Raw genomic sequence first — 13,763 nt, 5'->3', positions numbered from 1 at the left:
CAGTGATGTTCCCTTCCATGGTTTACACTACTCTCTAGTAACATGTGGCACACACCACCCTGCAGAGTGTTCTGGTCATTCTGGGCAGCACCCGCTGCCTCCTTTGCCAGCGCCCACGTCAGAGCATTCCCAGAATACACACACACAGCTGTGTGACCTTCCCCCTGTCCTCAACAGGCCTTATCTAATGGAACTGAAGAGATGTCATCACCTAACAGTGTCTCAACACAAAGTCCTACACCGTGTTTGAATAGAACACTGCAAACTGCTGCCACTGCTTTACACCTCTTCATGAGGCCCTGAGACGTATTGCTTATAACAGGGTATCACATAGATTCCATACACAAGGTTTTGAAAATAAATTTAAAATTGTAGAAAATCATTCTGCAACAGAAGCAGCTCTGCCTTCCTGTGATTTTTTTCTACTTTTGACTCTATTGCATCTTTTTCATATTCTCTTCTGCCTGGATGGGTCTTGTCTATGTCTATTCTGCCTTCTACTGTTTAAAAGCCATTTGGATAAATGCCTCCCATTTAAATTCTAACATTCAGCTCAAAAGGCTCCTCTTTCATAGCAGGCTTAGAAATTCTGTTTAGTGAGCTGCACATCTAGTTACCAGAATGCAGTTATCAAGAATACTCACAAAGCGGAAGAAATCCTTGAGCTGCTTCCAGAAAAAGATTTCATTAACCTTCTTTCCAATTGTCCCCAGTACAGGGAACATAAACATATTTTGGCTAATATGATTAGCAGTTCTCCATTAGTTACCCAGACAACACTCTGAGAACTTCTGGACTGTGCCCAAGCACCCGTGGCATATCACAAGATCTGTCTGGGAGATTTTTCTGACCAAGAGATGCCAAAATTATAAGCAATTCTCAAGGCAGCTTGAAAATCATGGAAGGCAATAAGTGCATTTTATGCACTTATGATCTTTCCAAACCACTGTTTTTACCTACCCATGGCATTAGCAAGGACCTGAAATTCATCCATTTGAGGGAAGCTGTTAACTTTCCACACCAGAGCAGCTGTATCACAGCAAGTCACGTGTCTAGAATGAAGCGTTCAGTTTTCTGTGTGCAGCTGTAGCCACCCACCCACAGCACTACCTACCAACCACTCCACTGTCAGGCTGGCTAGTGGAAGAGCTCCAGGCTGCAGTGTCAGCAAGCTCTTTCTACAGCCAGGTTCTGACTTCATGCCTTTTGTAACGCCTTCATCAAACCTCTAAAAAGAGGAAAATCAAACGTCAGAACAGAGAAGAAAATGCACAAGTTTGACTTAAGTCAAGCAAAGGAAATCTTATCACAGATCATCTTGCCAGTTAATGCATCTTTAAACCAGTTTGCATGCATGCAATTCCCTAGTTTGTGTTTGGGCAATTACCACTTACTCCTCAAAGCCAGGCAGCTGCCAGAACTGGTTCTAAGACCCACAACTAAAGGAGGTGTCTGGGCCCTCAGAGTCCTATTAGCCTAACCTGAACATCAGGGCAAGTCACCTAGTGCATGAGAAAAGTAGAACCCTACACACTGATCTCTGTCCAGGATCACAGTAACCTGACATTTGTTTAATTCACCACGGTCTTCCCACTTGCCTCACTGGAATGCTACACCAGCATGGAAGTAGAGCAAAAGGTGGTTAACATGTCCCCTGGTTTGGCAAGAAGATGAACACATCAATCACATGAAAAGGAGAGTTCTGAACAGTTTGCTGGCATCTCTGCTTTATATTTCATCAAGAGAGACACAGCAACTTCAAACATGCACATTGCACACAGCAGTAGGGCACAGCTTCTAACCTCCAGTTATTTTCCCACTTCCAATCCTACAGCACAGACTTAGCACTTGGAAGTAAACTGGTCTGGGGAGAGGGTCAAGCATGACTTGACATGCTCATGAACTAAAGCTTTAAGAAATCTATTTAATGCATTTACCAACAATGACAAACAGGAGGAAGAAATGCTCCTTTTGCTATGGACAAAGTTGGCACATCCTTCAATGAACAGTCTGAAAACAGTTTCAAATGCCAACAAGCAAATGAGGCAATGAATATAGTAAAATATCTTTCTTTAATGTTTCCCATGCAATAGGTTGCAATTCTGCAACTAAACACCACCAATGTCAAAGGTATTTTTAAGATTTAAACACTACCAAGGTCCATTTAGCATTTGAGGTTTGCCCAGCATGTACTCATAGCTGTTTCACTAGCAACTGGAGTAGATGAAATCTGAGCCATTTGTCCTGAAATGTTTCATGGACTAGTTGTAAAGGACATTTGGGGTACAAGTTTTGGGATCATGCCAGTCACCCATGATTTGCTGATATCACCTGTGGTGTTCATGATGACTGCCAGACCATTGTTCTGCATTAACATCACACAGACTGTGTTATCTCTTATCTCTCGCTCAAGTGATTTACTAGATCTTCTTAGGGCACATATGTATGAAACCTTTTGCACAGCTTTAGGTTCACCAAGGAAGATTTTTAGAGGACAAGAACAAGAAATATAAATTCAAGCAGGATTTTTTCTCCCCTTGTTTCTTTCAAATGTTAATATAGTGAGTCTGATTGTTCCTTAACTTCCCCTACCTCTGCTAAGGCTTATTTACACCATCAATGTTCCAAAAAAAAAAAAAAAAAAAAACACAACAAACCCACACATAAACCTTTTTCCACACACAATCATGACAGCCACATCTACTCTAGGTTCATGAAGAAGTTTGGCTTGAATTTGCCTTGACTTTTACACTAATGATGTGTGAAAAAGAAAACTGAGGTGCAAGAAACAAGCAGCTTTGCCCTTCTCCATGCTGAGGTGACAGCGTGGCTCACAGAGAGAGGTTCTACCGAGTCAGATGGTTAGGTTTAAAGTCTTTCTAAGTCTAGAAGAGACACCTTGAAAATCTTTTAGTGCTTCAATCTAATTAAATTATTTTTTTTTCTTTCCCCACCCCACCCCAAGCAGCACATTTTAACTTGTCCCTTTACGTGTGTTTATACTTACTGGCCAATAAACAAAGTGAAAGTTGCTGAAATGTTCCTACATGCCTGGAAAAAGTAGGATAAACCTGAAATAATGTGGGCCACTGAAACAGTCAGCACCTAGCAGTGCAGACTTCCATAAGAATCTTAACTCAATCTGCTCTGTAGTGCCATCCCCGTCCTAACAGGATGGTGGAAAGTCAGTTCAGAGGGTGGAGTCAGCTCCTTTAAACCAGCCAGCTAATAAATTCTTTTTCTTCTTGCTGGTGAATCAAAAAAACCAGGACACTTGTCCTTTTTCACTGCTTGTTTTCCCCAAAGATAAAAAGTAGAATCTATCAAGAAGGGAACAACCAGCAAGAGAAGAGAACTTTGCATTGCCTTTTGCTCAGAACTTCTGGCACAGCAGTATCAGCTATTGTTTATTTCTTAAGCATGTGAAATGAAACCAAAGGACCAGAGTTAATATATCTGATTAAATTTTAGCCAGTGGACTAAAACTGACTACATCATGCTCAGAATTACTGAAAAACTTTGGGATGTAACAATAACAACATTAGACTGGTTTTCAAAGATGCTCTCACTGCAGCCAGTGATGGTGGTGCTCAGAGTGGGCCATTTACCTGCCTGGGCTGCACGACCTCTGCTGCAGCCACACAGCTGAGCCCAGGAGCTAACTTGCTCATCCCTCTACAAAACTGCTAGTTCACAACAGAAGTTGCAAAAACTTCCTGAAGTCCTCAATTATATTCCAGAAGAGTATTCAGGCAGCTAAATCATTCAGGCACTTTCAAAAGATTTCTTCAAGTTTGCAAATCTAATTGCTCATCTAAGCTTAATTCAGCTCAATTTTAAAAATCAGCTAAATTGGTGCTAATGCTGATGACACTAAAAATGCTCTTAAACTCATTTAAGGTTAATTTGGTAATTTACCAACATAAAGGTTAAGCTGACTAAAGGTGTTTTTTTTAATATAGAATTTCATAGAAATTGATTGGCTTGGCTATAATGGTAGAAAAATAGTTTACTCAAACTTCTCTAATACTGACAAGTTCATAACTTTACTTCATGCAATTCTTCTCAAGATTAAGAAAAAAGCCATAGAGGAAAATGACACCAATAAATACAGTTTTTGTTCTAGCACAATTACTTGAATTTTTCAGGATATTTAGCAAAGCAATCACCAGTAGGGAAAAAACATTCTTGTTTCCCCAATTTAAATCATCTTTTTGTAAGGAGTAACCCTCTTGTATAAAAAAATGCTACCATGAACAGGTCTAGACTTTACACAGCCATGGGTCACTAATTTAATTAGATTTCAAAGCAGCTATTCTACCTTTACACTGAATACAATACTTCCTGTACCCTCCCTCACACTAAAAGGAATAAAACAATCCCCCGAAGGTTTACACCTCAATGCATGAGGAAACAACAACAAAGTGTACACACAATACTTCGAGTTACAGATGGGGTTTATATTGTTCCAGTTATTAGGAAAACCTTAACTACCTAAGTTGGTATTTTTAGCAAGGAAAACAGAAGCTTTTCTCCCTTCTGGTGAGACAGGATTCTGTTCGACCTGCTTTGCTCAGAAAATAACTGCCATCATCCAATCTCAGTAACTTCCCCTACTAAAAAGGAGCTTTTGCACATACTAAAAACATAAAACAAGTTTCTTTATATGAATAAAATAAATTTTAGACATGAACTTTACTGGTAACAGAAGTCCTTGCCTTCTATAAGAAAATAGTAGGGCTTGTAGGGTTTTGCTTGGGGGTAAATAGTAGGGTAGAGTGAGGATAGGAGCCCTGTGGTGTATCAGCATTTGATCTCTTGACCTTTTCTCCTTCCAAATGAAACTGGGGGCTGCAACTTCCACAGGGCTCTTGTATCACACGTTAGCATACATTTCTGACTCCACAAGCTTACTGCTTTCGCAATTGAGTGATCCAAAGCTGCATGGATTAGTTACCTGAGGAAACTGGGGGTTTTACCCTCACCAAAACCACGAGGGAACAACAAGAAACCAAGTTCATATTCCTCCTCCAGGAGCTCATGTAGCATTTCAAAGAATTGCACGAGATAGGAGCTGTTACAGGAAGCGAAAGCACACTATGATAGACAGATCATTTGCCTCCAGTTTCACCATCTATACATGACATGAAAATACCTCTTATTTGACACTACCATCTGCTACACATTTGTGCTGTTATTCAGCAACATACATGTAAAGGAAAACCATGCTACAACAACTCTATCAACAGTCTATGTATGTAACTTTGTTACTGTTAACAACAGTCCAATTTCACCTTGCTCTGCTGAACAAGATGCTAATTTAGCCTTAGTCTAACTGTAACACACAAGTACAAAACCTTTCCTACTCTTCCACATGAAAACAAGATGCCAGCTGGTATCACACGGGAAGGGCAGGGGCAGTTGCCAGGCCAGAATCACAGATTCTTCTGGATCTCAATATAAATGAAGCACTTATGGCATTGCCTCCCTAAGCTGACCATAAATGCAGTTCTTCTGCAGGCAGCTGTAGGCTGCTCCGACATTACATGCTGTGTAGACAGTGAGAAAAGAGGATTTTGTGAGGAATGGATATGAAGATGCTAGGGCCAAGATTTCTGACAAGTCCAGTGCTTGTATTTTGTGAACAGCATTCCTGCTCTCTGTATGGCAAATTACCAGCAGTAAAAGGTGGAACACACCATAACCTATTCATACAGTGTTTCTGGAAATATAATGGCTACTAGGACACAACACTTTCGATGCACAAATGAAGCTGAAATTGTAATTGTCTCTTTACTCTCTCATGTTAGCTAGTGGTAATTGTAGTGATATAAAAGTGAAACAATTACAGAATGTATGGAAACAGGTTTCTAAACATCCATTCCTCTTTCTGATCTCACAATAAAACTACTGGGCCACAATACTAATTTATCATCAGATAATGGAAATGAAAAGTCAGTTAATTTACAATATCCAGTAATGTGTTATAAAGTAAGAATTTTAAAAGAGAGTTGTTTCACAGCTTCTATGAATTTCACTCTATGGGTTCAGTTATTTTCAAGTCAGTGCTGTAATGAAAAATCAGACTTTCATGGTATGAAAACTTGAAAAAAAATAAGCAGATACTTGAATGTAATTTAAAAATTCCCATGATAGAGAGGTCTGGTGATCCATGGAATGTCTAAACCACAGACCCAAACATATTGCATACTTTCTCATGCATAGAAGATGAAAAGCGGTAAATGAAAGTAAATAAACAGCATACAAAGGTGAGCTTATTTTAATCTGGTTATAAATAAAAACCACAAGGGAAAAATTTCTCCTCTAAAAGCTACATAGCAAATCCCAAAAAGTGAAAAGAGTTTAGCTGGGAAAAAAGATCACAAGAAGGAACAACAATGATGAAAAATGGACATGAAACTGAACTATCTCTTTTCAAATGCAGCATTCCTTTCTAGTCACACAAGACAGACACTCGTTTCATTGCAAGAAGTTTAAATAAAAAACCAGGAAGGCACAGCTAAGTGTAACTAAGGGGCTAACAGAAGTTTAGGGAGTGAGGTCCTTATCCTAATTAGGAACACAGCAAATAAAAAGCAATCATTATGTTATTTTCTCCATTATGGTCACTTCAGCTTTACAAAGAAGTAAGCTATAAGATCAAGTGCTGAGGTGACTTCAGCATTAATTAGGAGACAGAGGACAGAGTTCTCATCTAGTTAAAGGAAAATATCCCTTGGCACCAGGATACAACAGGGAAGAAGAGCAAAGATACAAGACGTCAGAGAGACAACCCAGCACTGTATTATTCCCAAAGGAAGTATCATCTTGAGACATTTGAGGATGTCCCCAAAGGCCAGCGCTGGGGACCTGAGGCACATGCACACAGAGCTCCTTGACACTCAAGGGAGCTGTAGCTGGGACTAGAGAAACCGTCAGAGCTGCGATGCCAGAGCTGGAAATCAGAGCTGTAGGATTTAACAGGAAGATGAAAGCTGTCCATGCCATATCTCTCCTTTTACCTTCTTCTACCCTGTAGCTCTGTGCCTGAACAGTGCCAGCTCAAAACCATACTTGCCACATGAGCAGATTCCTGGCTACTTCTATCTACAATAGCAGCAATCATAATTTTACTGCCTTTTTTTCCCCCCAAACCACAGAGCTGCTTTCTCTCCAGCCTACCAGAAGTTCACATGGAGAGGGCTGACTAATTTGAACTGACTGCAGACAAGTTGGTACAGGCATTACTGAGGATCTACAGGCATAGATCAGGGACCACCAGACAGAAATCAGCTTGGTAGTAAATTCTAATTTATTCACAACACATGGAAGAATGTGTCAGCAAAGACTCTCAAAGTGAAGCACATTAATTAGTTAAGCCTACTCAAGTTTTGTGGCTATTTTAAAATTAACAAGGGTGAGTAAATTAGAACAAGCAGACAAAAAGGCCCACATCCTCAAAAGCACATTGTGGGTTTGCTGTGAATTGTCTTTGTTGATCTGGATCTAAATGGATTTCAAGGTCTAATAATGAATCAATGAGTTGAATACTGCTTCCTAGATTCCTATCTCTCTGTGATTAGCCTCTTACAACAACGTGGGATTCAAGGAGTGTCCTGCATTGCATTGTATTAGACCAGAGCTGGCATTAAAGGACTTTCAAACTGAAATTTTGTGAATGTTGACTCATCACAGCATGAACCATAAAGCTGAGTCCTGCTGTTGTCTTTTTCACATATCCCTGTAACCATATGCAAATTAAACCAAGAACAGTAAAAGCAAAATAAAAAAGCACAGTGGGCATCAAATTTGCTGTAATATTTTATGGCACATATTTGTAGGGGATGGATAAAGCACTTTACAGTTAGCAAGAAATTTGTGATGAGCAGAGAAATAATTTTGCCTCTCAAACATTCAATAATATTTAAAAGTAATGTTAACATACCTGTTCCTTCATTGCTCTTTTTTTCTGACTGTGCCACTTGTATCACTTCAGCAGCAGCATCCCTTACTACCAAGTCTTCATTCTGCAGCAGCAGAATCACACATTTCCACAGACCAAGGGTATCAGACAGTCCTATATTTATTTGTGGAGAAAAATTAGAGTTCTATTTCTTATATGCATTCAAAGAAGTTAGAGAGCTCTGTTTCCACACCTAAACGCAACACATGAAAAGCATTGGCAAACCACTGGGAAAAAAACTGGCAATACAATCAAAGTATTTTCAGCATCTGTAAACCTTATCTAGGTGGCAGACAGCTTGGCTTAAACAGTGGGCAACAGATAAGAGAATGAGCCTCTCTGTCAATTTTAGTCATGAGTGCTCTCAATTTTCTACAATTTCTAAGAGTGCAGAATTCCTGTTTGGCAACATCAAAAATTCTGTGGCTGGAGATTGACCAACATCATCTGATCACAGATTTGCTGTTGCAATCTGCCTGGAGCAGAGGCTGCCAAACCAAGCCTTCCTCAGATACTGCCAGTAGCGCTAGACCCAAATGCCATTCCCTGCCAGAAAGAGCAAACCATTCACCTCTCAGGGATCTACTCATCACCTCCTTCTCCCCACATCCACCTGTCCCCACCACTCACCAGCATGCCCTGCCAGCCTTACACCCACTCTCTGTTGGAAACAAGTTTAATCCATGGGGTGATTGCACGTACACAGCTAAGACTAACCAGAGAGAAGTGCCAAGAGGGAGGTGCTCATCTGGTAATGGCCAAGGCAGGCAGACAGCACCCACAACCCCAGTGGCAATTCACACCTCAAAAGCCTCCCTTGCAATACTTCCCTTGCAAACCCTGGTGGCATTCACTGCTGCCACACCATGCACGACTAGCTCAAGTCACACAGATGTACTCCTAGGTTTGCTGGGGTATTTTTCAGCTGACTTCTCAGGTCTCGTTGAACATCCTGATTAAAGGAATCCACTGCAAGGTCACTCTTAGATGCAGCCACCTGTTAGATATTACTTTCTGGTGACCACAGACAAGACAAGAGTTGTGCTTCATTGTTGGTTTTCTTCTACAATGTTTTCAGCAGGTTTATCACAGATTTGTATTACAAGGCTAGCCAGACAACTGTATTTCACTGCTTGGCCAAAGTAAATTGCTCTAGGCTTTACTCTACAGGCAGAAGAAGCATTCCTGTATTACCTGTAACTTCCCTACAGAGCAAATGGCATGAAGCATAATTATTTCAGAAAGAAGTTGCTTTTTTTTTTTTTTGGATGACACACTCAGTAAAATTATACTGGTACAGCTAGGGCAGAATAATTACTCCCTTATAGATTCAATTGCAAGATTTCCCATCTAGAGAAGTTTCTACTGTATCTCCAGAAGCAACTGAAGTCTACAAAGGGAATTTGCATGAAGACTTTTTCTGTACCCTCAAGCAGCTTGCTGAAGAGATGATGGGGTCACCCTGAACATACAGACTAGACTACATACAAACACCCTCTTTTCTCTTAAGGACATAGTAATGGAAGCTCTTGGGAATGACCACAACTCCATTTCATGCAACCACAGTTTCCTTTAACTTCTGCTTTTTACTCTATGTGGTCAAGCAAGCTGATGCAGAAGAAGGCATAGAAGTCAAAACTGTTTACATCCACACAATCCCCTTAAGGGAATTATTGTGGGTTTATATCACTACAACTAATCACCAGCCCATGCCCTTGATTTGCCAAACTCCTCACTGCGGTACTGACAGTTTCACAGTTTTGAAGATCCCCAAATGGACAATTCTAGGTACTATGAAGGGTCAGGTCTGCATCTTTCTTCCTCTGGCTCAATTTTTAGAGCAAAGAGCTAATTCAGATGGTTTGCCCACTGAGATCTTGGGGGTCTATTTTCTGGGCTGTTTGGGGAGCATTTGTTTTTGTTAGCTTGTCTGTTTTCATTTGTTTTGTTAGAATTTTACAGAGGATACAAACTGCTGCTATTTTTTATTTCAGACTATCACATCTGCCTAACTGGAAAGCATGGAAATCAGCAACTGTTTTGAAAGATCAAAGAGGAAACTGTTGTCTATCATCTAGAGACCACATCCAAATAACAAGAGATGAGAAGCACAGCATTTGGAAGTTTTTCACTCCAGTTCTTCCACTGCCTTAATCTGGCACAAAATCGTAATAATGTCTGTCCTGTGAAGAGCTTTATCTAGATGGTGAAGGTCAAGATTTCCAGAGCTGATACCATGAACATTTAACAGTGCAATGTCTACCTCATATAACAGATTTAGCTCTGGTAAATGTTACCAAAACCTTTTAAAAGGCAAATCTCAAAATAATAGCTAATTTTTCACAAAACCACTATCTATAGATTAAGAAATATGCTGTTGTTTTTGCAGAAGAGATATTTGTACCCGATCCACATGGATGGATTTAAGCTACTTAAACTAAAACATTCATATAACTACACTGGAATGAAGTATCACAGAGTTAAAAGTATCTAAAGCTGTCCGTCCTGTGCAGGATGCGAAATAAGTTCCTCATCATCTTTTACTATCTATTCTTGCATATCTCCTGGTTCTTTAGTCACAAAATCCCCCTATGCTGTATTTACAGAGAGTGGGGGGGGGGGGAAGGCTAAAAGAAAAAGTCCATCTATTCTCCAGAATAAACCAGAGTTTCACTGAGCTTTGCCTCCCAGACAGTGATGTACTGTTGAATAAGGCCATGTAGGTTTGTTTGTTCTCCTTATTTCTTTGTTTTCTAAAGAGATGGTATAATGTTAACTTAAAACAAAAATCCTTACACCTGGGACATATAATGTGATCCTATTATTAATCATTCTTATGTAGAAAGTGTCTCTCATTTCTAGACTGAAGCCCTTCCTTTCAACATCCAGCCAGCACAGATTTGTTACACTCCCAGTGTTAAACTAAACTTTGTCCACCTCACCCATAGAGTACTACAGAAAGATTCAAGTCACAGAACAATCACAAGCCAGTAATTCTGTGCAGCAGTGTATAGTGACCAGGAGACATAACAACATCTCATGTGCCCCTTCTGCAGAGTTATTGCCAGAGGCTGGGCACATGTGCTTTTTCTACTGGAATTTAAATAAATCTATATGTTTAGTAATAAAAACCTATCAATTTTTTTTAAACCCTGTTTGATGCAATTATGTTTTGACTGTGCATACACATACAATACATTTGAAATCATGTATGAATGGATTTCATAAAAAAAGATCTAGAAAATTACTTTCAAGCTACTTACCAAGAATGAGCTTCTTACTGATCAGCAGGAATGATGTTATACTCTTAAGAACTTCAGCAGCTGCTAACAGCATCTCTGTCTCTTGCTCATCTCCACAAAAATAAACTATCAGCTGAACCCACTTTTTCAAGACTTCTTCTGAAATCTGAAAGCACAGAAGACGTGAGATGTGTGCTCTACAAGCTGGTGTTGCCTCTTACCGTCACACTGAACTATGGCCTGCCTAAGTGATACTGCTCATTAATACATGCCTGACTTTTTCAAAGTGGTGAATCCCACATGAACATTTAATAGTTTGGAAATTTTCTATGAGTTAGAGCAGTATTCACAGGCAAGTCTTTCACTCTGTCCCTTCACACCAGACTCACCAATAACCACACAAGCCAAAGTGTATTTTTGTGTCCTTAGTCCTTCTACACATGGAAGCCAAGGACAAATATGCTGATCCTTTGCTGAATTTCAGAGAGTTCCTGTGTGCCCATCTCTTCAGCCTGTCATGGTCCTTCTGAAGGGCTGCACAGCCCCTGGGGTATCAGCCTCTCCTCCCAGCTTTGTGTTGTCAGTGAACTCACTGAGGAGGCACCTGCCCCTCCATCCAAGTCATGGATAAGGAGTTAAACAATACTGGGCCCAGCACTGACCCTTGGGGACACTACTAGTGACAGACCAACCATACCCTGTGACACTGCTTATGATTCTCTGGGATGTGCCACTCAGCCAGTTCTCATCCCACCTCATTAACTGAGGAATAAATGAAACCTCAGTCACACTGCCTCATTCTGCCTGGTACAGGGCCATGTACCTGTACTGCACAAGGGGATACAGCCAGAGTGTGCCCTACAGATTCTGTAACAGCTGAAAACAAAAAATAAAAATCTCCCAAGATGTTACAATGACTCAAATTTCCAGCAGACACGTGGACAGACTATCAAGAAAGACAGAACTTAACTTTAACCTTATGGAAGAGAAAATCCCTTCCACAGATGTAAATACTGAATTCAAGCCCAAAGAAAGAATTTAGATGGAAGACTTATGTACCTGGTCTTTCCCAAAGCCAAAAGCTCTCTCTGTAGGTCTGTCTTAGATCTCCCGTGATTTATGTGCTTATTAGAGAGTTGTTGTAGCATTTCTAGTTAGGATTTTTACAGCATTTTTCATTAATTCCTGTTTGCTATGTTAACCTTAAATACTCACACTATGCCTTTCCTTTAACAAAAAAGATTTAACATCATAATTCATGTTCCTCGATTCTTGTGTGCATATCTGATTTTATATTTTTTTACAACGAGACATGGTTATTAGCATAATATGAATCCATTCTGCTGCTCATTCTATGAAAAATAATAGCTTTGTAAGGAAAATTTAAAACAGATCATTAGAGTTTTGTTCGTTTTAAAATATCCACTAAGTGGGTTTTGTGTCTTTGAAAATATTTTAAAGTATGTCTAGCACTAAAGCTGCTTTTGCACTGCTCTACACATACATATGTGACATCACAGACTGACAATATAAAATGAAAAGAAATCTGAGCTGGCTGGGAACTGCACCCAACCACTGCTTCAGCTTTCTGCCTTCCCATCCCATGTGCTCTCCTGTGGGCTCCTCCAAAAATCAAGAAACCACAACAAAGCTGCACTTCAGTAAACAGGCTGGATTCAGAACAAGCATTAAACACCGCAGGCATTTCCCTTTCCACATTATAGTGACCATTTTGGATGAGCTCAGAAGCTGAAATTACTCCATCAGAAATATTTACCTATGTATTCACCTTGAAATTACTTTGAGAGGGAGGTACTGAGATGACATTCATGGCTATGTCATTTCAGAACATGGCAGTGTAGTCAGAGAGGGAGACATAATATCAAAAATGATGAATGGACACAAGAAAACACAAGCCTGAAGCTTGGATCTAAAAGAAGCCACATTACTGAAATCACTAAAAACTCCAGGATTGCAAAACTGTTAACCAGCTCCATTTCCCTTACTTGCTGATGGTTCTTCAAATGGTGGATAATCAATTTGGAGGCAAATTTGAGAGCGATGGTTTGACCTTCAGGGCTGAGAAAACAAGGCAAAGGACATATCAAAAAGCCAGCTATTTCTGTCATCATTTCATCTCTAGAAGAAAGCCAGCCAGCTCTTAATTATTTCTAATTATCACTAATGGGTATTTTTCAAGCTGAGCACTTGGAGCTTTTACATTAGAGATCTAGATGTTAGCTAAGTTCTCAGCTGATATGCAAATGAAACATGCTTTTACTTTCACTGCTCTCATGTTTATTTTCTATTATATATTTATCATAGAAAAACACACTTGAAAATGGAAACTTAGTCAAATAAAACAGACATTATTTTAAATTGTGACCAAATGCATCTCCTGAAGCTGGTGCTTAGCTGCAGGAGTATATCTTCTACAGCTTCTAGAAATGCTCCTAGTGCAAAATATGCCTGCTGCCAGCTTCCAAACCTCCCTGCTGCCTAGCAGGATCTAAGGATATGGCTCTTGGCACCGTGGCTTCTGAAGCCTATTCCCACCA

The 13,763-nt window shown here is 39.9% G+C and overlaps 1 protein-coding gene across 1 annotated transcript in view; it reads right to left on the bottom strand.

Annotated features, from left to right (window-relative positions):
* The window catches only part of THADA (THADA armadillo repeat containing), a 148,837-nt gene that overhangs the window by 18,010 nt on the left and 117,064 nt on the right, over nt 1–13,763 (bottom strand). The window contains exons 33-35 of the mRNA XM_066316099.1: nt 13,212–13,284; nt 11,227–11,371; nt 7,946–8,077 (exon numbers count right to left, since the gene is read on the bottom strand). Coding sequence (XP_066172196.1) covers nt 7,946–8,077; nt 11,227–11,371; nt 13,212–13,284 — 350 coding nt within the window. The remainder of the gene's footprint in view (nt 1–7,945; nt 8,078–11,226; nt 11,372–13,211; nt 13,285–13,763) is intronic.

This window comes from Sylvia atricapilla, chromosome 3 (genome assembly GCF_009819655.1).
Source record: "Sylvia atricapilla isolate bSylAtr1 chromosome 3, bSylAtr1.pri, whole genome shotgun sequence".
In the NCBI taxonomy this organism is placed as follows: domain Eukaryota; kingdom Metazoa; phylum Chordata; class Aves; order Passeriformes; family Sylviidae; genus Sylvia; species Sylvia atricapilla.
The sequence above is the reverse complement of the archived record's forward strand: the minus strand, read 5'-3'. Positions and strand labels throughout refer to the sequence as shown.